We start from the raw sequence: 27,574 nt of genomic DNA, 5'->3' as shown, positions 1-27,574 counted from the left end.
GTCTCAATTGAATGTCTTAAATAAATAAAACAACACTATGGTTAACTTTGTCCCGTGTATTTAATGGTACCCATTTGTTTTTTTTGTTTAGCTTTATTAGTTCATTGCAAAACTGAGGTCATTGTTTGCTGAATGCGTATACATAGAACTATATAATAAAGATGATTACTTCCAAAATCTATATAGAGGGCAAAAGAAACAAGCACATTAGTAGTACATGGGATAGTAATTATCACATTATCAACAGTAAACATCTTATTGGCAACAATAAAACAACTTAAAATAATCATAAGGAAGTAATGCAGGCAGTCCTAAAACATAATTTGCTTGTTAAGAAAGTGAATATATATTTCCAAGCTGCAAATTCAACAAAAAAAAGGAATGTTTTGGTTGTGAAATTGTTATGAGGGGATCTAGTTAATAAAAAAAATGAAATCACATTCTCTGATTTCCTCTCTGCTGCGTACGCTGTGACGTCATTTCCGGGTTTTCCCTCTCATTCGCTGGGGTAAAGATTGGCCGCGCGCCACTTCCGTGTTATTATCGCCGAGTCTCCGCCCTGTTCGTGTCGTCACTATCCGTTCCTTTGCCGCGGGACCTATCAACAAAGCGGAAGCTCTTCCGCGCTTTTCCCGGGTGAAGACTCACACATTGAAGCAGATTGGCGCGCTCCGTTGTCAAACGGGGGTCTTTTGTCAAGAAGTTACTTCCACAGGTATTTACAGCTTCGTAAGAAAAATGTCACTGAAAGACGCAGCGTAACGTTAACTGGCAGCGCTCAAGTTGTGTGCAGTTAGGAAACAAACGCTTAACGGCTAATGGGCTAACTTTAGATATGGAGGGCAGTCTCGTATTTGTTGGTGCTCGTTACTAACCGCGTGGCATCCCGCTTGTTATGCAGCGTTTGCTCAACTGAGATGAGAATGGTTTCTCCTTCTCTGTGGTGATATTCCCCAACATGTTTCTGCCCCCAGATTGTTTCTTCAAGGCATGGAGTTTAAGCGACGCAATGGTGGCCCGCTTAAGGTTGGTGCCACCCAGGCCAAACGGGGTAAAACGAATGACGACTGGGAAGACAGTCCATCGCGTTTTGAAGAGGAATTGTCCATGTTTGATGAAGCAGAAATGGAGACCGAGGAGATTGAGGGGCAAGCAGGCCATGACGTTATTCCCGTAGGTCAGTATTGCACACAAAAATTAAAATTATTAAGCTATGTTTGTGAACCTTTTTATCAAAAATGTTGACTGGTGTCATTTATATTCGTCACATACGGATGCATGTGCTTTTATTAAACATGCACAGCGTATTTATCATCGTATTTTTATGCAGAACCTAGCTACCGGTAGAATAATAATCTGTTATTTTACTGTGTTATTTCCTCGGTAATTTATGCTATAAAATAATGCACATTGTCTTATGACCGTCTTAATACCTTTCTTCCTCAGGTGACCTCTTCTCAGCTGACCTTAACCCCCGTTGGAGGCGGCCTCCCGCCCCTCCACTGAACCCATCATCGGATAAATTGGTGTTTCAGCAGATTGATCTTGACTATTATTTAGGTAATTATTAATGATCGCTTAGAATGATCTTTGTTATTTTCATACAGACGATTGTGTATTTTATATATATATATATGCACTTTATTTTTAACTTTTTATTTTTAATTTAAATTCCTCTTGCCCCATTTTGTTCTCTCACCATGTTGTCTTATCTGTCTTGATGTCCATTGTCTTACTGTCTGATGTTATGCATCAACCACCAAGTCAAATTCCTTGTATGTCTGATATATTTTGGTAATAAATGTTCCTGATTCCTGAGAAGAAACCGTATGCAAGTTGTTTCCACTTCTGTGTTATGCAGGTGCCACGGTGGCTGGCATGCCTGGCCAGGTACAGGGAAATGTTCCAATCATTCGCATGTTTGGGGTGACGGACAGCGGCAACAGTGTGTGTTGCCACGTTCACGGCTTTGCCCCTTATTTCTATGTCCAGGCACCAAGTGGTGAGTACTCTCATTACTCATATTATCATATTATGTTAATACATGATGTGAAGACATGAACACATTTCATGACAAAGTTCATCACAACAATAGATGTCTGTCAGTTGCTGTTAAAAAATGTAGAACACATTCCTGTCATTTGGGCATGTTGACTTTCCGAGTGATTTTCAGCTGTTTGTGATTAAATGATTAATGTTGAATCATCCCTCTCTTCTTTCTTTTGCAAAAGGTTTCACATCTGATTCCCTGGGTGACTTTAAAAGAGAGTTGAACTCTGTTGTCTTAAAGGACATGCGATCCAATAAGGACAACATCTCGGTCACAGTGTTGGCTGTGGACATCACCCGCAAAGAGAGTGAGTACAAGTGCTATTCTTATTCTAATGTGTCAATTAATTTTCTCCTGGATGTTCTTTGTTCAAAGGATTATGAACAAACCTCTGATTCTTTTTTCAAAAACATTTATTAATACTTACAATGTGATTTCCAATACTTGAAATCTAAGTTGTTATTTTCTTTATTCTGAAGACATGTACGGTTACCATGGGAAACGCATGCTGGACTTTTTACGGATAACAATGGCGATGCCTCGTCTCATCGCTCCAGCAAAAAGATTACTGGAGCAGGGCTTTAAATTTGGAGCATTCCCAATGCAGGGATACCAATCGTATGAGGCCAACATCGATTTTGAGATAAGGTGTGTGTGTGTGTGTGTGTGTGTGTGTGTGTGTGTGTGTGTGTGTGTGTGTGTGTGTGTGTGTGTGTGTGTGTGTGTGTGTGTGTGTGTGTGTGTGTGTGTGTGTGTGTGTGTGTGTGTGTGTGTGTGTGTGTGTGTGTGTGTGTGTGTGTGTGTGTCCTCCCTGTGCAGAATGCTGTTTTTTATCAAACCTGTGGTACATGTAAAACAACCCGAGAAAACATGTAAATATATATGTCAATTTAGGGATAAGCTTCATTACCTTTTGTCGAAAAAAATTACATTAAGATTTAATTTATATATTCTAAAGTTGAAAGATGTCTGCACTGGCTGATGTTTTTGCCCTTGTTCTGATAAAGCAGTATAAAGCATATTAGCATACCCAGTGGCTTATAATATTTACATTTCACATGTTGAATAAAAGCATTCCATTTAAATTCAACACATTATAGACCTACGTTCTACATATTGGGAATGTTTTGCACTAAACAGTAAAGCAGTATTCTTCAGCTGAATGAGCCTCTCTGTGTTGTCAGGTTCATGGTGGACAGTGATGTGGTGGGATGCTGCTGGATTGAACTTCCCAAAAGCAAGTACAGAGTGCGTGAAGAGAAGAGCATGGGGGCCACAGATTCGTTGTACCCAGGCAAGGTAGGTCTGGTTCACTACCCCTCTGTGAGGGTTCCAAATAAAAAATAGGTAGGCTTGTGCTCATGAACCGTCTCCCACTATTTCCTTTTAGGTGTCCTTGTGTCAGTATGAGGTGGATGTGGGATGGACAGATTTGATAAGTCATCCTGCAGAGGATGAGTGGCAGAGGATTGCCCCACTCAGGGTGCTCAGCTTTGACATCGAGTGTGCAGGAAGAAAAGGTGGGTTTCCTTCTTTCTCTTTGCCATCCTCATTAAACACCACACGTTGTACCTTTTTGTGTACGAGGTCGATCATACTGGATGAACAGCGAATGCAGAATTGAACTCTTTTCTTTCCAGGAATCTTCCCAGAAGCTGACAAAGACCCTGTGATTCAGATCGCGTCGATGGTGCAGCGGCAGGGTGAAAAGGAGCCCTTCATTCGCACCGTGTTCACGCTCCAGTCCTGTGCCAGCATCGTGGGCTCCCAGATCCTGTGCTTCACGCAGGAGACGCAGCTCCTGCAGGTACACTGGCTTCAATTAGGCACGGAAAAGTGTTCCCACACGTTTTCCCCCCGTTTTTGATAAGTTTTTGTTTCTGTGAGCAGAGCTGGGCGGAGTTTTTGAGGACTGTCGACCCAGACATCATCACTGGATACAACATCCAAAACTTTGACTTTCCCTACTTGCTCAACAGGGCAGCTGCCTTAAAGGTTAGTTGGAGCGCTACTTCTCTGACCCTTTCCATTCAATGTCAAGTTCTGCAACAACAGATTGAGAGTAATCAACATACACACAGCCTCCAGAAGAGTATATTTGTAGTTGCAATACTAATTATTGTTTTTTTGTGTCCAGGTGAAACTCTTTCCCTACCTCGGCCGCGTGCGAGTCATGAAGTCAGTCATGCGGGACCTAAACTTCCAGAGCAAGCAGATGGGCCGCAGAGAGAACAAGATCATTAATATGGAGGGCCGGGTTCAGTTTGATCTACTGCAGGTCAGCTTCATTTGCAGCAGCAGCATTCATAACTTTACTAACGTATACATTTACTACACCGTATGTGCTGCGTTGCTTGGGTAAGAACTTGCATGATGTTCTTATTGGTTTGTTTCTCAGATTCTTCTCAGGGACTATAAACTGCGCTCATACACACTGAACGCCGTGAGTTTCCACTTCCTGCAAGAACAGAAAGAAGATGTGCAGCACTCGATCATCACCGATCTGCAGGTAAAGCATAAACTAGTGGCCTTGTTGTAGCCGAATGAGAGCTGAAACAAATTGCATCATTACTAAATATTTAAGTGTATGGCTGATATTTCTCTAAAATAAAATTGAACACGTGAGCTTAAAAAAACAACTAATCTCCAGTTGTTGCTGCTCTTCCTCCCGTTTGCTTCCTCCACCACAGAATGGAAACGAACAGACTCGTCGACGGTTGGCCGTCTACTGCCTCAAAGACGCCTACCTGCCGCTGCGCCTGCTGCAGAAGCTGATGTGTGTGATTAACTACATGGAGATGGCCAGAGTGACCGGCGTGCCTCTCACCTACCTGCTGTCGAGAGGACAGCAGATCAAAGTTGTCTCTCAGCTTTTACGACAGGTAACAAAGGCAAACCCATGGGACGGATACATAAATACAGATTTAAGAATGTTGACTGTGAGTATCTGTCTGTACGTGTTAAAGGCCATGAAACAAGACCTGGTCATGCCTGTTGTGAGGCCAGAAGGAGGGGAAGACTACACTGGGGCAACTGTCATTGAGCCAGAGAAAGGGTAAGTGCATCTGTTTAAGTGTATGACTCTTCCGTGTTGATGCAATATTATTTTATACCTTTCCATCACCATCTTCTACTCTGTTTAGTTATTACAGCGTACCTATTGCCACCCTGGATTTCTCCTCCTTGTATCCTTCCATCATGATGGCTCACAATCTGTGCTACACCACCCTGCTGCAGAAAGGCTCACCAGAGAGACAGAAGTGAGCAGACTTTTTATGAATTAGTTTTTTTCTTTTCAAATATAAGGGTTTTTATGCCACTTTATTTCAAACCAGCTCTATTTTTCATTCTTACCTAAACGTAGTAAACACAATTTTGTGACTTAGTTTATTAATTTGATAATGACGTGTCCTTTCTCGATGATCTATTAAACATGCAAAACACTTGTTTTGCATGCAATGAGCCACATCTAAAGCAGTTGTTTGTATTCAGCCTCTCACCAGAGGACTTCATCAAGACTCCAACTGGCGATATGTTTGTGAAGAGCTCTGTAAGAAAAGGACTTCTACCGGAGATCCTGGAGAACCTGCTGTCTGCCAGGAAGAGGTTGGAATTATTCAAACGCATAACACAATCGGGCTGACCTGAACAAGAGGGAAACTGTTCCAACTAGTTGCTAGATAAAATAAACGAATCTCCTCTCAGGAATGCATATTTATTTTAACTAACTTTTATCCCCTTATTCCTGGTGTTTAATGTTTTTTCTCTTGCTGTGATAATGTTCAGGGAAAAATACAGTGCCAGTCAGAAGTGGCTTCCTTCTTAGCTGATCCCAATGTCGGTCCGCAGGGCCAAAACGGAGCTGAAGAAGGAGACGGACCCTTTCAAGAGGCAGGTGCTGGACGGCCGACAGCTGGCCCTCAAAATCAGCGCCAACTCTGTGTACGGCTTCACAGGCGCTCAGGTTGGCAAGCTGCCCTGCTTAGAGATCTCTCAGGTGAGCACTTGAATCACGGTCTTGTACTAATGTGAAGTCCAACTATTTTATGCTGGACTTATAGGTTTAGTTAAGTGGGCACCATATTGCCATGCAGCCACCGAACATCGGTTATCTATTGTAGGCAAAGCAGACAAAGGAGGAAGGAACAAAGAACTTTTTTAATGTCAATGGTCTTTTAAAACTCGTTTTTAAGTTGTCTTTTTACTTTTCTAGAGCGTCACCGGTTTTGGAAGACAGATGATTGAGCAAACCAAACAACTGGTAGAGTCCAAGTACACTATTTCCAATGGTTACCAAGGCGATGCCAAGGTGAGAAATACTTTTAGCTGTGCCCGTTCTGACCCAAATGCTTTTGAGTTATCAGCTTTTTTTATATCAGGAAATGCTCTTAATAATACGCTGTAGTTTTGAGCAGACTTGCAGGTATGGGATCTACTACAGACCTGATTAGTGTGCTTGTTTAAATTGTATTTATATGTTTTAAAGGTCATTTATGGGGACACAGATTCCGTCATGGTTAAGCTTGGAGTTGCCACCGTGAGGGAGGCAATGGATGTGGGCAAGGAGGCAGCAGAGTGGATATCGTCCCATTTCACGCCGCCCATCAAACTGGAGTTTGAGAAGGTGCCGTTTCTGTTGACATGATCCATCAAAGCGCATAATTTAAGCCCGTCAGAAGTTGTTGTGAATACATATGTCCCTTCCACAGGTGTATTACCCTTACCTGCTGATCAACAAGAAGCGGTACGCAGGCCTCTATTTCTCTGGCAGTGCCGACACTCATGAGAAGATGGACTGTAAAGGCATCGAGACTGTCCGCAGAGACAATTGCCCTCTGGTGGCAAACCTCATCAACACCTGTCTGCAGAGAATCCTCATAGACAGGTACATATGCATACGCATGTGCATGTCTCTTGGAGCTATTGCTACAAGTCTTGTGTGAGAACAGCCTGCCCGATGAGCAGTTTATCTGGTCTGAAGATAATCCGAGCTGGTGGTGTGTTTTGTCAGGGATCCCCAGGGCGCTGTGGCTCACGCCAAAGAAGTGATCTCTGACCTGCTGTGCAACCGCATTGACATCAGTCAGCTTGTCATCACCAAGGAGCTCACGCGCACTGCGCAGGAGTACGCTGGCAAACAGGCGCACGTGGAGCTGGCTGAGAGGTCCGTTCATTGCAAACAACACTCCGCGGGGTAAACGTTGCGCGGTGTGGGTGAACCGACTCACCAATATGGATGTTTTTACAGGATGAAGAAAAGAGATGCTGGCAGCGCCCCAAACCTGGGAGACAGAGTTCCTTACGTCATCATCAAGGCTGCAAAGGGAGTGGCGGCGTACATGAAGTCAGAGGTCTGAAGTAGCCTCTTTTATTGTCCAAATAACTAGATTTAATTTGTGCAGCTCCTTTTCGCCTAATGTTTGGCCCGCACGCTAATCGGGTTTGTTCTGCGTGTCATTTAAGGACCCAATCTTTGTGCTGGAGAACACAATTCCCATCGACACACAATACTACCTGGAGCAGCAGCTGTCCAAGCCTCTGCTGAGAATATTTGAGCCCATCCTGGGAGAGACCAAGGCAGAAAACGTCCTCCTCAGTAAGTATCAACATGCATGTTATAGTCTTCTTAAAAAGCAGTCAGTTTTCCAATTTTATGGGATTAGCTGTGGATTAATCATGTGCAGAAATCTAAAAGATGGTTTATAACCATGCCAGCATTATAACAACCCAAGCAGCAGTTTCTCATGAAGAAACTCTTGTAAAAAATAAATAAATAAAATGAAATCACAAATGTTAACATGTGATGTCGCTGGCAATCCTCAGAGGGCGACCACACACGCTGCAAGACCGTGTTGACCTCGAAGGTTGGGGGCCTGATGGCATTTGCTCAAAAGAGGAGCACCTGTATCGGCTGCAAAGCTGTACTCAAGACGGAAGGTGTGTGAGATCAGAATTAAAAAATATCCTAACTACATTATCTCTCAGATCCCTTTGAGGCTTTGAGTCTGCGCGCTGATGCTTTGTGTGACATCTGACGTGTGTGTTATTGCAGCGGCGGTGTGCGATTTCTGTAAGAGGAAGGAGTCTGAACTGTATCAAAAAGAGGTATGCAGGAATAATGAATCTTTTACTATTATTTTTATTCACTAAAATGCCTGGTTATTTATGAATATCACGTGAAGGATTTTTTAACAAGTTTCTAATTGCAGATCTTTCACCTGAACACACTGGAGGAGCGTTTCTCTCGCTTGTGGACTCAGTGTCAGCGCTGTCAGGGTTCCTTGCACGAGGACGTGCTCTGCACCAGGTACGAATATCTATTGAAGCGCAGTGTTGACTTGAGAATTATGCCTGAATACACGGTAACACCGTCCCTCCTGACTCCTCTACAGTCGGGATTGTCCCATCTTTTACATGAGGAAGAAGGTTCAGAAAGATCTGGATGACCAGAGCACCCTGGTGAATCGTTTTGGATGGTGAGCGACAGACGCGTCAGCTCAGATGAGCCAGCTCAGATGAGCCTTTGTCCCGCTGTATTTTCTTTCTCTCGCGGATTGTAAAAAATGCATATATTTTTGTTTTCTAATATGAATGGTATGTCACTTTTGTAAAATAAAAATCCAAAAGCAATCTATCCCTCATGTGTGATGGTTTCTATTATCGCAGTAACACCAGATGCTAAATATATACACATTTAACTTGTATTGAAACTCTTCATTCCATAATCTTAATTTGACATGAAGGTGTTGCATTGGTTTGGTTGTTGGTGTTTTATATTAAGTCTGATGTCCTGCATCTTTCTAAAAATACACTTTGTGAAGATTCCCCCTCCTGAATAAAACAAACTCATACAAGCTGAAGACCTTTATTTGTTCATTACAGCCGAGTGCATTGAAGATTTTACATAGCTGTCAGTGAGAGACTAAACGTTTAATAATGAAAGGGGCTTCGGGACGCTATTTGTTTAACACCATTGAAAAGCAGGAACCTTTCATGGTTCTACTACAAAAATATAAATGTCATCCACAACATGGAAGGTAATTAATTATGAAAGAGGACAAACACTGCTATAAAAAACTGGTTCCTTATCAAGTATCTCAAGATGATCAGATAACGAGTCAAAGTCGGAGATTTTGTGAGGAGTTTCCGCATCAGTGGAGTTTAAATGTACCACATAGGAAGACTTCCAGCTTCCACGATGCATCACAGCTCTCAGGATGAGTAAACTGTTTAAAAAAAGAAAAAAAAGAAAAAAGGGTACCAATCTAATATCACCTCTTTAAATAGTCACAGACTTTAGACTGAAAGTGTCACCTGACATGACGGTGCAAAGTGCAGTGACGCACCACCACGGTGGACCCCGGACCTACGAAGAGTCAACAGCAATAGTTTGTGACACCAACTTGACGTGATACCAATTAGTAAGAGTACGATCATTACAGGAAAATGAAATCTTTCTACCACTGACTCCAATTAAGTTTGCACAAACGCGAACCGTAGCAACAACAAAAAAACTCATGTAAAAACTTCATTTTGCAGCCGTTTGGTCAACAAAAAGAAGCCGATAATTCACAGCGTTGAATAGACATTGCGTATCCTGTGACGTACTGCATGTGGGAACCAGCAGCCACCTCCGCTGCCGTGATGGCCATCGGAGCGGGTGCAGCGTGAGCGCGAGCGCGAGACAAGTGCTTTTAGGGATGAGCTGGTCTGCGTGTTGGGCTATAGTATTATGCAGCGCCTCTGAGTGTTCTTCTTGCTCTTCTTGTTGCTGCGGTTGGTCTCCTTATATCGTCTAATCTCACGTACTAGCGAATAGAAAGCTTCCTCTACGCCCTGCAAGAGAAAACCACTGTCACACAACAGGAAATTAGATTTGATGTCTATGACGTGATTAAAAGTTCTATTCCAGACATCGACTTTGAGTTATTTACTCCAACAAGACTCACGAATTTATCTTTGCAAAGGGAGTACAAGAGTCTTTCCCATGTACCTGTCTGGTTTTGGCAGAGGTCTCGACAAACGGCACTCCGTAGCTTCTAGCGAGCTCCTGCGCCTGCCGCGACTCCACCGTGCGAGTGCTCAGGTCGCTCTTATTCCCCACCAGCACCATGGGAACACTGTCACTGTCCTTCACCCGGTTGATCTGCTCTCTGAGCAGGGGACAACGTGCAGGAGGCAAAAAAGGTTGTAGTATAGTATTGGCATTAATATGTCAAAGGAGGAGTCATAGTACAGTACCTGAATAACGTCACAAAAACTCAGCGTAGTGTTAACAGGTATTGACAGAATGTAAAGTGTGTGAAAGTGTCCTAAAATAAACGATCACAAAAAGCTGGTGTTTAGAATGTCAAACTAAATTTCACAAAAACACAACGGACTGACAGACTGATCCAGGGTAAAAGTATCTGTCCTTTTACAACGGTTTGAACTTTCTAAATAACTCGAGGTGTCTTGTACCTGTAGAGGTGGACGTCCTCGAAGGACTTGGTGTTGTTGATGGCGAACACACAGAGGAAGCCCTCCCCTGTTCTCATGTACTGGTCCCTCATGGCGCTGTACTCCTCCTGACCGGCAGTGTCCAGGATGTCCAACAGACATGTCTCCCCGTCAATCACCACCTGCTTTCTGTACGAGTCCTGGAACACAAACGATGACTCGGTCACACAGGCGCAACAAAACGAGTCTGACGCGAAAATCGGACAATGGATTGCGTCAGGATGATTGCAAAGTCGTTGTTTTTTTTGGGGAGTTGCACATGCAGCAACAGGTTGTGTGTGAACATTGAGGAATGCAGAAGCAACTTGTGGGTATTGTTTAGATTACTCAGCAAAGTTGCAGGAAAGCTTTTGCTTTAAAAGGGCGTTACCATATTAAATTCAACTTAATATGATAAAGTCCTTTATCCAAAATCCTTTATTAGTGCCGCAGCAGGGGGAAAATTACAGCAGCTGAAGGGTAAAAGTGCAAACAGAGACATAGTAAAAAAAACAACTAAACAAGATATAAAAAATATATATAAACAGTAATAAGATAAAAGATCTATAATTACTGAAATATACAAGCTAAATATTGATTCATCTTGAAGTAAATTATATATGTACCCTCGTTAGGTTTTCACACAGGACCTTCACTTAAATAAAGTAGATTATTGATACACATATTTATTAATTGTGTAGTGCAAATGCTCAGCACTCGTTGACACCAGAGAAAGTGGCACTGATGAAACATCTGTCACAGAAGACCACGATGATTATCAATAGAAATATTTTTTTAAAAGGGTTTAAGGAAGGATCTGAGAATTGTGTTTGTAAAACCCTAAAAGCTCGACGCGTTTTCGCTGGATTTGTCTGCCGGCTCGTCCCTCTTACCTCGATGGTTGGATCATATTCGTCCACGAAGTGGTTCTGGATGAGCTGGATGGTGAGAGCGCTCTTCCCTACACCTCCAGCCCCGACCACCACGAGTTTGTACTCGGTCATGCCTTTAAAAAAAAGAAAAAAAGAGAATTAAACAAATGAGGATCAAAACTCCACCCGGGAGAGAAGGGCGAGGTGAACAAATCACACCGGCGGACGTCTCCCTCTTTCCTCCCCAGGCGGACGCGCCGGAGAGACGGACCCGGGTTTTGAGGAGAACTGACCCGTCTCTCTGCGGTGTCCTCCTCGTTGTCGTGTCGAGTCAACGTGCTTACCTCGGTGTGTGGGTGTTGTGGCTGTTTGTGAAAGGATAGCCGGGTTTACGGAGGATAACTGAGATTAGCTTGCTACATAGCGTTAGCCTGGAGACGATTTCCTTATTCAAAAAAAAACCCAAACCCACTTGTCGACAAGCTTCAGGGTGTGTCCGCAACTTGTTTTCCTGATTTGTATAACGTGTCGAAAACGAGTAACCGCAGATTTTTTTAAGTTATTAGTACAAATCTTACTTCATGAAATAAATAAATTAAAAGCCTGAAACCGAGCGAGTTCCTATTTAGTCTCCATTGTGGCTCAATGAAGGCAGCGTTTTCAGGTTAATCCCCGTCGTCAAACAACCAATGAAGCGACGATATGCTGACCGACGTCGTAACAACCCAATCACAGGGGAGTTGTAGCGTTTGACCCCGCCTATACCAAGCAAATCTGTCCAATAGTAAAGAGACGTAGCCATAGTTGGGCGTGTCCTGTCAGGAAAACTTTTTTTTCCCACACAGAAGACGTTCCTCTTAATCCTGCAGATATCTAAACTAATACATTCGGTGTATTTTATTGCTACGTTGCAATGTGACATTGCTCCGCTAACATAGTTCAGTGTACTAGTAGATATTTATATATTATAAGTGCATTTTTGTTCTGTATTGCAAATGCTTCTATTATTGTGAGTGTTTTATCCACCGTAATTTACCACCGGGTTTTAAGAAAAGGTTGCAGGAAGTAATAGTGCAAGATTCTGTCTAACTTGATACCTGCGTGTCACTTGGAGTTTCCTGAGTTGTAGTTAGACTGAATCTTCACTTCCCTCCAGTGGTCACAGAGTGCACTACAAAACAGTACGGTCAACTAACTTTTACATTTAACCCATGCAATACAACATATAAACATACAATTAGTGGTAAATATATATATTTTTGTTGCTAATTTACCAACAGTTTTTTTTGGCAACATTTATTTTGGCTGCCATCTAGTGGTTAAAATTAGGAAATGTACAACTAAAATTCAATTCGTGGCTACTGCACAGCCTTAATGTAACAAGAGTACGGTCAGTATTCATATTTTACTCTTGGGAAACCAGTTTAAAATCTGCATGTGTACGTCCAGAATCATGAAGATGCGTGTGTGTTTACCGCCGTCTAGTGGTTACGGTGGTGAACTGCAGCACTGTATTTAATTCGTCAATACCAGTTTAATACGTTTAATACCAGTTAAAGTGCGTCAATACTTCCGGTAAAGCTTTTCAAAATAAAGATCTATTGACACGCATAGAAATGAAATCAGTAGTATTCATTATATGTATATTTATTCTAAAACTATAAAGACGAGATGATTATTGAAGTCACCAAGCTCTTCACTACCTGGGAAACTATTTAAATGCTCAGTTTAACGAGGGAGAGAGAGAGAGAGAGGGTGGAGGGGGAGGTGTTCATGCCCCACCCTCTGGTCCCTGATCCTTCCACTTCCGTTGTCACTGACGTCCGTGTTTCTCCCTCACTCTCCCACTGAGTGCATCTGCTCTCCTATCTAATCTTTGCCGAAAATCACAGAGATAATCCTGCATCCATCTGCCCTGGGAGAGATCCGAGAACTGACACTGCGCTGGTGAAGTAACAAAAATAATCTAAAGAACGACACTAATTTAGTGCGTCATTGTACTGTAAAGGGAATAAATCATGTTGATTGGGTTGACATAGTGACCTCCTCTCAAATTGCTTACATTTTATTATACACAAGGATATCTCACATATACATCTTTTATACATAGAATTTTTTCCCAATTTTTGTATGTTTAAATATGATTTTGTCCTTTGTTATTTTTACAGCATACTCACCACACATTTCATCAAAGAAGGACAAAATTGGAACAGCCATGAACTTAGACTAAGAGAAACGTGATTAAAAATACACAGATACAACACTTAAAAATGAAATTGTTCAAAGAAATAATCATTTATGAATTTTAGATATTTCCCTCAAAACAAAATTAGCTTTAATCCCTTTTTTAAATTTAAATCTTGATTTGAATCTATTACTTTAACATTCCAACATTCCAGTTTATCACAAGTGAGCCCATACCACCACCTCTATATAAGTTGAATGGAATTAGATCCTCGATCTGAAAAGAGAGTTGTATGTTTGCATGATCAGAGTACACGCATGGGGCAGAGGTTGTGTTTGTGCGTGCATAGGTATGTGCATGCACATGTAGTTTCTTGTATGCTGCCTCTATGTGCGGATGCAAAGAGTTGTACTGTGCAGCTTGTTTGTACAACAAGACTGTTCCTTTTTTTCTATGAGCATGTTAGTGTCCTCTCAGGAGAATCCCCTCTGGACCGTCCACTACATTACCCGGCTGTCAGTGCGTAAAGATGGAGAGGGTGCTGCTTTCAAAGGGCACGAGAGGAGCGTATTTGACTTGCCATGATTGGTACCCAACTTAAACACACACATTGTTAATGTGTGATAACACTTTCTAATCTTACTCGGTTTCCGTGGGTGCTTCACAGCTGTGTAAATACCAAATAGTGTTCCACCACTCTCGTGCACACCGAGCACGGTGCACTTGACTGCATGAAATGCACGTCGTTGGTTTACTGAGTGTGTGCTTTTGTGTGAAAGGAGGGGAGGGATGGCAGGGCAGCTACTGCACTGCTGTGCTCATTAAAACACGCTCGCCGCACAATGTTTCAGCACCTGCACCCAACGCAACAACACACTCTCACCGTCACACACACACACACACACACACATACACACACACAGACCAACAGAAAAGCGCTGTCCTACTCAAACATGACTGAAACGTAGGTACTAAAGACATGGAAGGAGCACCGACAAAGAGGAGAAGACAGGAAGCGTCCCGATGAATAGGAGGAGGAAGATGGAGGGAGAGGCAGCCAAGGAGACGCAGAAAAAGATAGAACTCGGGCCGTGATGCCTGGGAATGTTTTAACTGTTGTTCCTCGCTGGTTCAGTAACCATCACACTCAACTTGTCAATCCGGGCCACCTCTCTTAATGGGAGCGTACTCACCAAATGGAAAGTCACCAATATATCCGATGATTACTCACGGGACCCTTAAGCCTGGCTTCAAGTGACCTAGTTCGGTCAGACCCAGGTGAGATTCAGCAAGACACCACATGCAAGCTCAAACACACACACACACACACACACACACACACACACACACACACACACACACACACACACACACACACACCTCTGTATGTTCAAATGCACATACTGTTGGAACAAGGTTTTACAACTCCACCAATACAAACACGGGATCATACAACACCTAAGCACCATTTTCTTCTTTGATAAAAGTTTTAAAGTAGTTAAAGTAGTTGCCACATGAATGCATACTTGAATTGTGCATTGCTTTGGAAACGTAGTGTTGCTGAGGCAAAGGGAATTCACTATATGCATCACCAGCATCCGGACAACATTGTTCACATTAACCTTTCGTGGATGTGTGTTGATTTTAGTTTTTTAGTACACACTCAATGTGATTTATCGTAAAGCTGAGAGCCTCGAGAGTAATATAAACCAAAAAGTGTAATAAGTGGAATCACATTTTGTATTTAACTAAACTGAGGCCCGAAAGGTGCTTTCCCAGCAAAAAAAGAAAATGTGTGAGTTACACATACAACTGTTAATATAACACAATGCCAGCGGCTTGAGACAGTTGTTGTACAAGCCGCATCCAACCAACCACACACACACACACACACACACACACACACACACACACACACACACACACACACATTGAATCTCCTCTGTAATGTTGTGGAAACTTCTGAACAATCAGAAAACGAGTTCAGTAGCAGGAAGGATCATCTGGGACCTTTGAGTTCTCTTTTTTGTTAATTAATACTGTATATGTTTGTGCACGTTAACCACTTTAACCCCTGCATGCACGTGCCTACACACACACAGACACACACACACACACACACACACACGTACACACAAACATAAGAATGAATCAGATGTAGACTTTCCTTATGATATGTGCAATTGTAAATATTGTACAAAAGCACACCGCAGGTCCATTCAGAATTGCAGTGCCTCTCTTCCAAACAATCTTCCTCTTTTTCTCCATCTTGCTTTTTTTCTTTTATCTTGTTTCACGTCAAACTTCTATGTCAGCTCCCTCTCCTCTTCTCCTCCGTACATGTAAGAGTTGTATCCAGGTGGCTGCACATACTCCTCTGACTTATCCCAGTCCGACACCCATCCCGGCCCGCCTCCGCCTCCTCCGCCTCCTCCTCCGGTCCCTCCTCCGTTGGAACCAACGACCGGTTTGCTCATGGCACCGTACTGCCCGCCTCCGCGATACATTTCCTCTGTTTCATTTGCCAGTTCATCTTCATCGATGATACCGCACTTCTCCTCACTGGTGTCTTCTATGTCCGCCCATGGCTGCTTCTCCCCTGACGCAAAGATTCCTATCGAGAAATAAATGTGATCAGCATTTCGACGGAGATCTTCTGCAGACAAAACACTGTAGTCAAAGTCAAGTCCTACCATAGAAAATCACTCCTCCATAATGTACGAGAGACGCTATGAGGAAGACGTACTTCCACTCATCACGCGTCTGAAAGGATGTAAAAAGGATCGGGGCATGTGAGCTGGTCATCTTCACATCACGTTGTGAAGTGGACGTTGTGAAGGGTTGTTACCTTGTGTTTGGTCATGGCTCCCACGATGAGAGGACACACCATTCCAGACAACGTTCCCACCCCGTTTGAGATGCCCATCAGTATGCTGGCGTACCGAGGGGCGATATCCAAGTGGTTGACGTTAAACCCTGAGTGGAAGATGAAAAGCAGGCCACAAGATGATTCCCCCCAACTGTTTGTTATAATGTTTGTGGAGCAGAGTCGGGACGTTTCTTCTACAGAGTCTCTTACCTGAGATAGCAAATCCACTGAAGCCCACAGCGAGGACCAAAAAGGAGATGGCAACGCCTTTTGAGTGAGAGAATCCCACCACCAGCAGGAAGGTAGCCTCCATCCCAAAGCCTGAGACACGTAAGCGCATCAACATCTATGCACCCGTTACATAGTAGTGTATTGTATGTCAGCGATAGTACACGTGTTTATGCACACAAGAAAACGCTTTAGAAGTCTGAAAATGTTATGGGGCTTTTGCAGGCACGTTTCTGGAAAAGTATTACTGCCCAAGCACCAAAGTAAAAAAAAAAAGTACACAATCATATATGTTGTTTCAGTACAACAAAGTTCGACCTTGAGTCTCTCACTTTGTGTCGAGCACTCACCTCCACAGTTCATGAGCTTCCTGACGTTGGTGGTGGACATCAGGTTGTGGGTTCTCAGGTAGTCGGCCAACTGGCCTCCAATCGGCACGATGATTGTCATCACCAGATGGGGGAGAGCTGACACCATTCCCACCTGAAAGAGGACAAGGGGGCGAGAAGAGAGTGTGTATTTGTGTTATGACGCTGAGCAGATCCAATCTGACAGCCTCTCTTGTCTCTGCCACTATTTCCTATTACCTCCAGAGCCTTGTTATGTCTTGCTTTTGAATTAAACATGAGAATATCAATATATAAATACGATTACACAAGCTCACATGACCTGTGATAGACGCTTTGCATCTGGGACTCTGCCGATAATTCCAAGACACCTCTCATCAAATAAAACCCACCCATAAGAAGAACGATTGTCTTTTTTTCATTTGATCAATTTGAATCCCACTGGAGCTTCTGTAATGTTTTTATAGATCATGTGGTGTCACCTTGCTGATCTCAAAGCCAAAGACTTCTTCAAAGTAGGCCGGCTGGCTGATGAGCAGCAGGTAGAAGGTCCAGCTCCTGCAGAAGTTGGCCACAATGATGGCGTAGACTGGCATGGAGGTGAAGAAGTGTTTCCATGGGGTTTTAAATTTCTGCCATCCAAAGGAAGAAGATATTATTGGGATCCACTGAATTCACCGTGATGGATCAAGAACTGGAGTCGGCTGCGTGTGTACATATGAATGTCCAGCGTGTTTGTAGGTGTGGGTTTGTATGCGGGTCCAAAGGTTTCTCAGTGTTACATCATATGGAGACGTACGTGCAGAGGATTAAGAAACGAAGCAGACTCTCCGATTGCATCTTCAATGTACTTCCTCTCCTCCGGTGTGATGGTGGGATGAGCGGCGGGACTCTCATACGACACCAGAATCCAGAACATATACCAGAATATCCCAACAACGCCTGAACGAGGAAGGCAGAGGAAGCAGAAGACACAGACGTGGGTGCAGTGAGAATTAAAGAAAAAATGAGAAGCATTGCTGCTCAGACTTCCTTCTAAGTTAAAGCTAATGCTGTAAAGAGACATTTGTAGTTTTTAACACCTAATGCAGGCACATATGAACCGTTGCAAACCGAAACACAGACATTAATAAATTGCGTATCAAATGAAAAATGCTGGTGTGTTCATTAATGATGCTTGGCTGTCAGTACGGACGTAAAACAACACAGGGATACTAACCGTAGACGTAGAATACTGAAGGCCACCCAGTGTATTGCACCAGTATCCCAGCCAAAGGCATGGCCACCACCGCCCCTGCATAGGATCCTAAGAAGGCATGCAATATAAAAAAGCAACAAATTATTACTTTTCCTCTCAAACATGTACTAATTTTAGTACTTAAAATTAATACTATACATTGTTATTCAGTGGTTGTAAAATTCACATGTCCAATACTTTTAAAGGTCACTTGTCATACTATCTTACATGTAAAATACTAATTTTCCAGGTTCATACTTTTATGTCGGATTTCTACTAAAACATTTCTGCACGCTTCAATGTTCCAAAAAATCTGAATAAAGCAGCATTCAACAAGCTTCGTTTGAGCGTGTTTCACAGGAATTGTGTTGCTCGGCTTGGGTCTGTGTTTACTTCCTGTCAGCAGAAATAAACTGAGACATGTTTAGAACTTTAAATCTGTTAAATGTGTGTAAATAATAATCTATATTTTGTATAGTTGTGACATCGCCACCGTGAGAAAATACTATTCAGTTGTTGAAATGCAAAGTTTCTGTACACGTGTATTTCTTCATGGACGGAACTTTGTGATTACTCTCATGAAAGTATTCATACGTATTTACGATACGGACACTTTAACATTTTAACTTTGACCTCTGGACTTCACAAGCTCATGTGAAAAACATTAGATTTGGAGAAATGTGTCAGCAAGGCGAGAAACTTTACCACAAAAGGCCGTTGTGGCTAATCGACTTCTCTCGAGCGGAGGAGCCCACTTGGCCCAGATCCCGTGGCAGGCTGGGTATGATACACCCTGAAGGACATAATACAGTTAGGGAGACCCTCAATACAACCAGGAAGACTCGTACCGAGCACAAGCACACGCAGGCCCACACGGTACCTCAACAAGGCCCTGGCATATCCGAACCAGTATGACGCAGCTGTAATGGCAGCGAGCAGCAGATGGAATCAGCATGTTGAGGGTGGATGTGGCCACTATGGCAAAGCCAAACACTCTTAAACACACAGGAGAACAAAGAAGCTGCTTCAGGTCTGAGATTAAACAGCAACAGATGAAAACAAATGCTCCACTAGAAGGTTGTGATCCTACATGATGCACGTTATTTTATTTATGCAACTACACCTTCTTTTAATTTGCTTATAAAGACTACGTTCAAAATGTTACATTTATTTATTTTCAGATTTCTGTGTGTTTTTTTTAATTACTGCTCAATAGTGATTCATTTTGTTTTTTAATGCACAAAAGTCAACCTATTTACTGTAAACAAGGGCACTACATGCCAGATGATGTTGTAATGTGAAGACAATAACCTGTTGGCGGCAAATTTTTGACATATAAAGCCACCCGGGATCTGTGTGACGATGTAGCCCCAGAAAAAGGAGCCGTGGATCATTCCCACTGTCTCGGGGTCCCAGGTGAACTGTGCAGCCTGCAGAGAAAGAAATATGCCACTTACACACAAATATGCCAAACACATGAGTACATCTGTTGTTAATTAATTAATAATAATTAATTAAAAAGGAGGAAGACTGTATTGATGACGATAAGGAATACATGCACTGTATATTGTTGCTCTCATGTTCACTAGATGCATTTAGCGTGAGAGTGAAGTGTTTTCTGTATCATTCATCTCTTTCTTTCATCAAAAAGAAATTGTGGCATCAATCCAAAATCGAGCACCATATCCAAATCCGTTTTGCAGCTCACCACGAGGACTTCCTTGTTGCCTTTGTAGACCGTTTGGTCATTCACCATGCTGACAATGGCCACACCCAGGTTGCACCGAATGCCAAAAGAGATGCAAAATCCCAGGCCGGACAGGATTGCGATGATGTAGCGCCTCGGCAGGCCAAAGCAGGTGCAGTCCACCACTGGAAGCTCCTTCTCCTCCACCAGCTCGGGACGGCCCTCGGCTGATAGTTCAATGGTTTCTCCATTTTGTTGTCGCTTCTCAATTAGCCTGAGTGGAGACAAAGACAGAGCGTGCCGGAAGAAGAATTACAAACAAACCTTTGCACTTTGGAAAATGATCAGGATTCAAGGGCTTCAATGGATATCTTTGGCTTGGGGGAATCGTTTATAAAATCATTGGGCAAGATATTTCCATTAGATGCAGCATTGCTGCCATGAAAAAAACATTTATTTTTCATGGACGCACTCGAGAATCACATCTCCTCACAGTATAAAAACCTTCCTGACAAGAAAAAAATAGGATCAAAAGAAGAGTAAAGGGATTTGTGTATGCAAAAGTTTGAAATGCATGCGTCAGATTATCGAGGAAGCTTGTTTTTTATCTTTCATGTTAATTTTCCAGAAACCATATGACTATATTTCTCAAAATGAGTTATTTGTTATATATTCTCAAATTTACTGAAGATGCTATCTTTCTGTTATTTTGAGGGTGAGTTTTTCTACACCATATTTTGCAGAATTGGCCTATTTTTCACACACACACCTCGACGCAGACATCACGCACCACACAGCGGCCACGTCTGACTCAGCTCGTCTCCACGTGTGGAAGCAGCTGCCGCCGGCCGAGGAGCGGAGCACAAACCCCCAGCGTCCGCTCCTTCAGGGCCACTGGGACCGGCTGCCATACTGGTGCTGATCAAGATGCCTCAACAAGGAGCTCTCTGGAGGGCTTATGCTATATAGGGTTGTTCAGGAGGTGAACAAAGGTAATAAAAAGGCCTGAAAGACGTCTTTCTAGGTTGCTAATCAGAGTGATCAATATCTGCTATTTATAGAAAGACATCTGAAATTATTTCGTTTTTTTTGTCTCAAAGGAACTTCTACATTTACCATGAAATTGTTTTCGTCAACCATCAGTTTGCATCAGAATAAACTAATATTTGTTGTTTTTTTTAGACTGACCATCTTTGTCAAATGGTGTGTGACACGTTTTCCTCAGGAGTCAAACAGAGAAGACAGGGGAGCGGCCATCTGTGTGTGACAACCTGCATGCTCTCAACCCTCCCTTTTAAACACACACACACACACACACACACACACCTTGTTTTCTCATTACCTTTAGGGACATTACATTGACTTACATACATTTTCTTGACTTATAAACATTACCACTTCCAGCGTAATCCAAAATACTACACTCACCTTGGACAGTTTTCAGCCGGTAATGTAATGATTTATGTTTGTGCACAATGTCCCCAAAAGACAAAAGCAAATCCCCTCAATGTGACTTTGAAATGTGATTGATGTCCTCAAAAGAGAGGTAACACACACAGACCATCTCACACTCACACACACACACACACACACACACACACACACACACACACACACACACACACACACACACACACACACACACACACACACACACGCACACACACATGTGACCTCAAGTAAATGCAGTAGTCTATCTTAAATTAAAACAGACCCATTGCCACACTTTCACAAGTATTTGTTGTGTTTGAACAAGCGTGTGTCTCTGTGTGTGCGTGTGTGTTTTGGAATTTATGTGATGTCACAGCACAACGTATTCTTCTGTCAACCTTTCCCTTTCCGATGGGCTGAACCAGATAATCAGTGAGCTGGAGAAATTTGCACGGAAACGGGCGTTATAACTACGAGGATTTGCTCCATGTGACAAGGACGCTTCGTTGAAAACCTTCCAATTGATCTTAAATGAATTCCCCAAACAAGCGTTTACTGAAGGAGGTTCTGGGTTTCAAGCAAAATTGTCTCTCAGCCTCTCAGCACAACGAAACGCGCCAATAACTTATTCACACACACCAGCTCAAGACTAGTCAGACTCTGGCACTACAGCTAAATTATTGATGTGTTTTTGGGTGGGATAAATAATTCACCCTATAGCTTTTACACCATGATCTGTCACTATCTATCTATCTATCTGTTGGCCTCTCTGCACATACGCCACTGCACATATTTCTCAGTTATGCTTGTGGATTTCTCTCCCTCCCCCTCTGCATAATCTCTTTAAACAACGATGCAATCCGCCAATAAAAAGAGGGAAAAATACAAGATTTGGCAGTATAATGATGTATTAATTAATACTGAATGTTGAGATATGTGGGTTGTAAAGTAAAACACAAAAGAAAACGAAAAAAGTAAAGTTTGGAATTTGTAAGAGATTAGAGAGAGAAAAGCATCCCCTCTCTCTCTCTCTCTCTCTCTCTCTCTCTCTCTCTCTCTCTCTCTCTCTCTCTCTCTCTCTCTCTCTCTCTCTCTCTCTCTTAATCCGTCACTACATTCAGATTAGGATTACGAAAATGATTTACTTCCGGAAATGAATATGGAAGGACAGAATATCGCCAGCCGTAGATCGGCGTGCTTCTCCGGGAATTTTAAACACACGGCAGAGTTCATTTTGTAAATTGGATTTTTTTCCCTTACACGTCGTTGGTTTATTTATATTTTCAAATGTCCATTGTTTTTGTTGCATCTCTTTTTTGGTAAAAACGCAGACCTAAGTAAAATTTTATATATATATATATATATATATATATATATAGCTCCAGAATGACCAGGAATGTGAACAATGTATCATTGTTTTAGCTAAAGTATATGGAGACACATTTTATTTATTTACCGGAAGGTGCACATCCCTCCACAGTGTTCTAAACACCAGAAACAGAGAGACAATCTACTTACAAATTATATAAATCTAAGCAAAAAACGTGATCAAAAAGATAATGGGACAAAAATGAAGATGTTTTGTGCACTTGTATTGCTGCACACAATGCTGTCCTCTCATTACTAAACAAATGTGCCGACTCGCCCTCTAAATGGAGCTGCGTGTCCCGCTGTGGAGCAAGTGAAGGCTGCAGGAGGATCCTCATTAGACCTCACGACAGATTGCGGCCTGACACCTACACATACGCTACCAGCTAACGAGGCTAGCCCGCAGCAAAAGCGCCCGCCGATTACAGATGCTTCCCACTGAAGGGCAATCTCGCTCTAGTGTGTGTGTGTGTGTGTGCAAAGGCCTCAAAATAGCTGTCTGTATGTTGCAGTATGTTTATTGGTGCTTTACAGAAAAATCTTGTAATTTTAAAACATGTCAGCGTTTGCCATGTCTGTGAGCAAGTACCGGTATGAAACACAGCGAGCAGGGACCTTTGCCTTGGCGTGAGGCAGCGTGAGGCAGCGTGAGGCATTCTGAGCTATTCTGCATGCTGGCACTCAGCTGATGAAGCGCTTCTTGTTAGCACGACCTGATTGGTCTCAGCTGGAAACAATTAACGAGCGAGAGAGCATGAACGTGAGTGGGACCGCAGGCCCTCTGAAATATCATAATTACAAAAGTAACAGGCTCAGTGGAGACGGAGTCACACCTCAAACTGTGTGTTCTTTTCCCCTGAGCACAAGATGCACATTTTGACACACCACGTAGAAAAAAATTAAATAAATTCTGACACAAAATTTACAAATTCCACCGGAATGAGTCAACTAGTTTACTATTTGAAATTTTTTATTTTTTTTTATTTAAAAAAATGTAATCGTGGATTTCATTTTGTCCCTATTCCTATTATCGTTTTAGCAATTTGTCTGCTGGTTACTTCCATAAAATGGATCCTTTTGTATTTGCTGTTAAATTGTGAGAAAATTACTTTAATTTAGCATAATTTGTAATAATGTCTCAGCTTCGACTAAATAACACTGTGAGTCTCACATGCTGGTTGGTGACCTGGGACTTTTGTTTCCCTCTATATTAAATTCACCAATTCACAGAGCGTTCTGCGTAATCCTCCGATAAGAGGATGATAGAAAGGGAGAGAGAGAGAGAGACAGCGGGAGCTTGACATGCAGAAAAATATTATATAACGCCCGGTCATTCTTTTTCCCAACCATGTGCTGAATTGATCCTCCATCACGCTGCACGTAAATCATGCTTTTCTTTCCCGATGTCAGCGCCCCAAACCCAAGTGCTCTTGTCTAAAAAAGGAGCAATTTTGTTATTTCTAAAGTGGTGTCCCCCCCTTCCCCTTCCCCTTCTTCACTTCCTGCACGAGCCTCTCCTCCTCCCTGAAGTGAACAGATTGGGTCTCGGTGGGACTGTGTCACCCAGGGAGACCCCCTCCTCCCCATCCTGCCACACTACTGTGTTTTCACACACACTCCCTCCAACGCACACACCCACACCATTATAGAAACACAGGTACACACACGCGTGTGACCTTCATAGACGTATTATCTAATTTGTCACATAGTGTAACTCAATCCCTGTGCGAGTGCGTCTGGACACACACACACACAGCTTCTCACCACCTTTACGTAGCGATGATCTGAGCGACGTCAAATGACTAATAAAAACATCTACTCTCATACGGGTCCTTTGGCTGCCAGCAGAGTAAATTCAATGAAGCATTAATGGCGTTGTGGACAGTAACCGGAGTCCGGCAGGCAGAGAAAGTCAAAAGATGAAGAAAGAGAACACAAGCAGAAGGATTTAAAACTTTAACTTTGGTGTCCCCAAAAGAGATTTCTTTCTGCCTCAACCACGATGACGACCGGTTCAATGGCTTTACCACTGACTGCCATCGTCATAATCACAATCACTAAACTGATAATTCAAAATCTGATGAAGAGTTGTCAAATTGTATGTATGTAATGTACTTTACATCTTGACTTTTCCTTCATATTGGATTGGAGTGGATTGTGCAAAAGTGACGAATTAAATGCAATATTACATTTAACAAATCTAGAACTATAATGGAAACCATTATTTTATTATGTAACAATTACTTTTCTTGAGTTGTTAAATGAATGAAAATGGTGCCCAAACTTTTGCAGTTTTTGCAGTTTCCAAAACCTGAATGGTTACAGATGTAGTATCATGACATCATTATTTTAATATCTAATTTATTCCACTTTTTACACCACAGTGTAAGAAACTGAAAATGTAGCTCCAGAGCCATCATAAACCTGTATATGTCATTCCAATCAAATGGAAAAGGAATATTATTAGAAATCTGAGAAGACAGTTGTAGTGAGATTATATTTGACATAATGCTGTGGAATCTAGCTTCTTGGTACAAAAAGTACATAACATTACAACAACAATACATGACATTTAAGGCCCGACTTTAATTGGTTGTTTAAAGGGGAAACAGCAGAAGTGTAAGTGTAGCGTGTAGCGTGCACTTGACCTTACAGTGATGAAGTTTGTGCCTAGTGGAGTTTAATATAGAAACACGAGATGCATTCTGATGGAGAAAATGTTTAAATAATAGATGAACTCCTGGCTGCTTTCATCAGGAGGGATTTTGTCTGTGTGGTGGTGAGATTGCACGCACACACACACACACACACACACATACACAGTTATTCACACAGTGCAGAGATCTCCTGTGATCAGGATGCAATGTATTCACACATGCAGTGATTTATAAACCGGGCATCTTGCACATGAATTTGAACAACGTATTCACTTTTTTTGGACACATGAGCATTAACTGGCTAATCCGAGGCTACGCCCACTAAAACCAATCTGGATCCAATCTTATGCATCGCATCTCAGCTGTGTCTGTGCGAACACACAACCGGTCAATCAGAAGAAGCGTGAGATTTGCATGTCCGTTAATCTGGGAGACCCCAGTAGGCTGAAAGTTATCCGTGCGGTGTCTCAATGGCTCAATGGCTCAATGGCTCAATGGCTCGATGGATGGATGGATGGGTGGATGGAGGAGGGAGCGGCGGGAGGAAGTGACATAGGCTTGGATGGAGTGGGTGGGAGGGGAGAGTTTAGGGATTTGCGTGGCTCGACAGCTGGACTGAAAAACAGGCTATTTCAGGACGGGATTTATACGTTTGGTTGCTACCTCAAATCCGAACAGAGTGAAAGCTTAAGCAATGGTTTTTGCATGAGGATCCATCAGTGGCTTTAATCTCTTTGATTTTTACTAAAATATTGTCAGAACTCTTTTTCCAAAGCTCTGTGTTGCTGCTTTTTGAATAATATTCAATTTATATGAAAATTTGTCATAGCACATTTCTAAACAAAAGTTTGTTCTTTGAAAAATACTCATAAATTATAGTCAAGGTCAGTTTCTTCATTAACCATCTCGAAGACATACTGTGTGAAGGCCACGAGATACCAAAGCTGAACAGATTTAATTTACTTTGGTTACTTTAGTCCTTAAATAAAAGTGGAAGTGAGACGTTAAAAAGAGGTTTAGCAAATAAATACTAAAAACCGATTTTAAAAAGTTGCCAATCAAGTTCCTTGATTAATCAATTAACTATAATGTTTCAGCTTTGCATTACAGTAATATTCTGTAATACAATAATATTGTATGTTGGTATGTTGCTTTATCAGTCAACTTTACACAGCATTGACTGTGATACAAAAACATTTTTGAGTTTCATAAAATGTGTTTTATGGATAGAAGAATGGATACATGGATAGATGGATATTAAATATGTTATAATCATTTTCTTATAACCACCTCATTCGGAGACATTATGTAACCACACTCACACACTCGTCTCATACATAATGGAGTTTGGCTAAATTTGACTATAGCAAACAGAAACAAACCATCGAACACGAGAAAAGAAAGACTTCCAGACACAACAGCAACATTCACGATTTCAGAGGAAACGTGCGGATCGAATCGTGCGGACACGAGAAAGCACCTTGTCCGGAGCGCAGAAACACGTCCACTGCACACCTTCACCCTGAGGACTGCACACACATGACTCCTCTCCGCTCCACAGAAAAATGAACCAGACAATTTATTTCTCCCACTCACAGCATATTTCACCCACTTGTGTCAATGAAAGCACCGTGCTCTTTTTTTTTTTTTTTACAGCTGGGCTGCACCGACGTGATGGAACCAATCACTCGCCTTTGTTTCCATTGGAATCAATGTCTAAAAAACTAACTTTTTTCTCCACTACATGTATACTGTTTGGAGGAGATCGGGTGGGAATTAGCAGGGCGAACTGTCCTGCTGAGTCCTGCAGAAACAAAATCACCAAACTGGTGACAAAGTCCTTTTGGAGTGAGGAGGAATATTTGAGATTTCTTTGTACCTGTTAATTCTCCCCAGAGTTTTTCCCGCGGCCGCCTTAAACCTGTCTGGTCGGATCTCCATCCCTGCAGATTCTTCTTGACCCGGCTGGTTTGCTGATGTCCCGCGCTTCCTCCTGTCCTGCCCGACCGTGCAAATTCCTCCCTCTTCTCGGTCCCTCCCTCCCCCCTCTCACCCCCCCCTCCTCCTACACGCACAAGCCTCCAATTGACTTCCAGACGGGCCGCAGAAAGGTGCACTGAGATTTGATGATTACAAATGAAAGCCCATACAATACAAGTGGCAAC

At 42.4% G+C, this 27,574-nt stretch overlaps 3 protein-coding genes across 6 annotated transcripts; 1 reads left to right on the top strand and 2 right to left on the bottom strand.

Annotated features, from left to right (window-relative positions):
- The first annotated feature begins 571 nt into the window (after window positions 1-571).
- Window positions 572-8,684, top strand: pold1 (polymerase (DNA directed), delta 1, catalytic subunit). Its single transcript, XM_040189963.2, has 27 exons — window positions 572-715; window positions 975-1,177; window positions 1,447-1,560; window positions 1,862-2,002; window positions 2,232-2,357; window positions 2,530-2,698; window positions 3,235-3,349; window positions 3,441-3,570; window positions 3,691-3,857; window positions 3,941-4,045; window positions 4,188-4,328; window positions 4,449-4,559; window positions 4,741-4,932; window positions 5,017-5,105; window positions 5,194-5,310; window positions 5,543-5,656; window positions 5,900-6,047; window positions 6,264-6,359; window positions 6,537-6,674; window positions 6,760-6,935; window positions 7,062-7,214; window positions 7,299-7,401; window positions 7,514-7,646; window positions 7,874-7,987; window positions 8,103-8,155; window positions 8,260-8,357; window positions 8,443-8,684. Exons 2-27 carry the CDS (start codon window positions 991-993, stop codon window positions 8,528-8,530), a joined length of 3,318 nt encoding a protein of 1,105 aa, XP_040045897.1. The 5' UTR covers window positions 572-715; window positions 975-990; the 3' UTR covers window positions 8,531-8,684.
- Window positions 8,685-8,899: 215 nt separating this feature from the next.
- Window positions 8,900-12,210, bottom strand: LOC120827241 (GTPase KRas). 4 transcript variants are annotated; one of them, XM_078083960.1, is made up of 5 exons: window positions 11,745-12,210; window positions 11,422-11,534; window positions 10,511-10,689; window positions 10,044-10,203; window positions 8,900-9,902 (listed from the first exon to the last, which is right to left on the bottom strand). In XM_078083960.1, exons 2-5 carry the CDS (start codon window positions 11,530-11,532, stop codon window positions 9,852-9,854), a joined length of 501 nt encoding a protein of 166 aa, XP_077940086.1. In that variant the 5' UTR covers window positions 11,533-11,534; window positions 11,745-12,210; the 3' UTR covers window positions 8,900-9,851. The 4 variants fall into 4 exon arrangements, with proteins under 4 accessions (XP_077940086.1, XP_040045905.2, XP_077940087.1 ...); XM_040189971.2 differs by having other exon boundaries at window positions 8,900-9,886; XM_078083961.1 differs by having other exon boundaries at window positions 11,694-12,077.
- A 1,239-nt stretch (window positions 12,211-13,449) lies between these two features.
- slc17a7a (solute carrier family 17 member 7a) lies at window positions 13,450-27,435 on the bottom strand. Its single transcript, XM_040189966.2, has 13 exons — window positions 27,289-27,435; window positions 19,975-20,227; window positions 19,578-19,696; window positions 19,147-19,261; window positions 18,972-19,059; window positions 18,249-18,335; window positions 17,829-17,971; window positions 17,512-17,661; window positions 17,033-17,165; window positions 16,665-16,775; window positions 16,434-16,561; window positions 16,279-16,348; window positions 13,450-16,199 (listed from the first exon to the last, which is right to left on the bottom strand). Exons 1-13 carry the CDS (start codon window positions 27,348-27,350, stop codon window positions 15,892-15,894), a joined length of 1,767 nt encoding a protein of 588 aa, XP_040045900.2. The 5' UTR covers window positions 27,351-27,435; the 3' UTR covers window positions 13,450-15,891.
- Between the last annotated feature and the right edge of the window lie 139 nt (window positions 27,436-27,574).

The sequence above is a fragment of the Gasterosteus aculeatus genome, chromosome 11 (assembly GCF_964276395.1).
Source record: "Gasterosteus aculeatus chromosome 11, fGasAcu3.hap1.1, whole genome shotgun sequence".
In the NCBI taxonomy this organism is placed as follows: Eukaryota; Metazoa; Chordata; class Actinopteri; order Perciformes; family Gasterosteidae; genus Gasterosteus; species Gasterosteus aculeatus.
The sequence above is the reverse complement of the archived record's forward strand: the minus strand, read 5'-3'. Positions and strand labels throughout refer to the sequence as shown.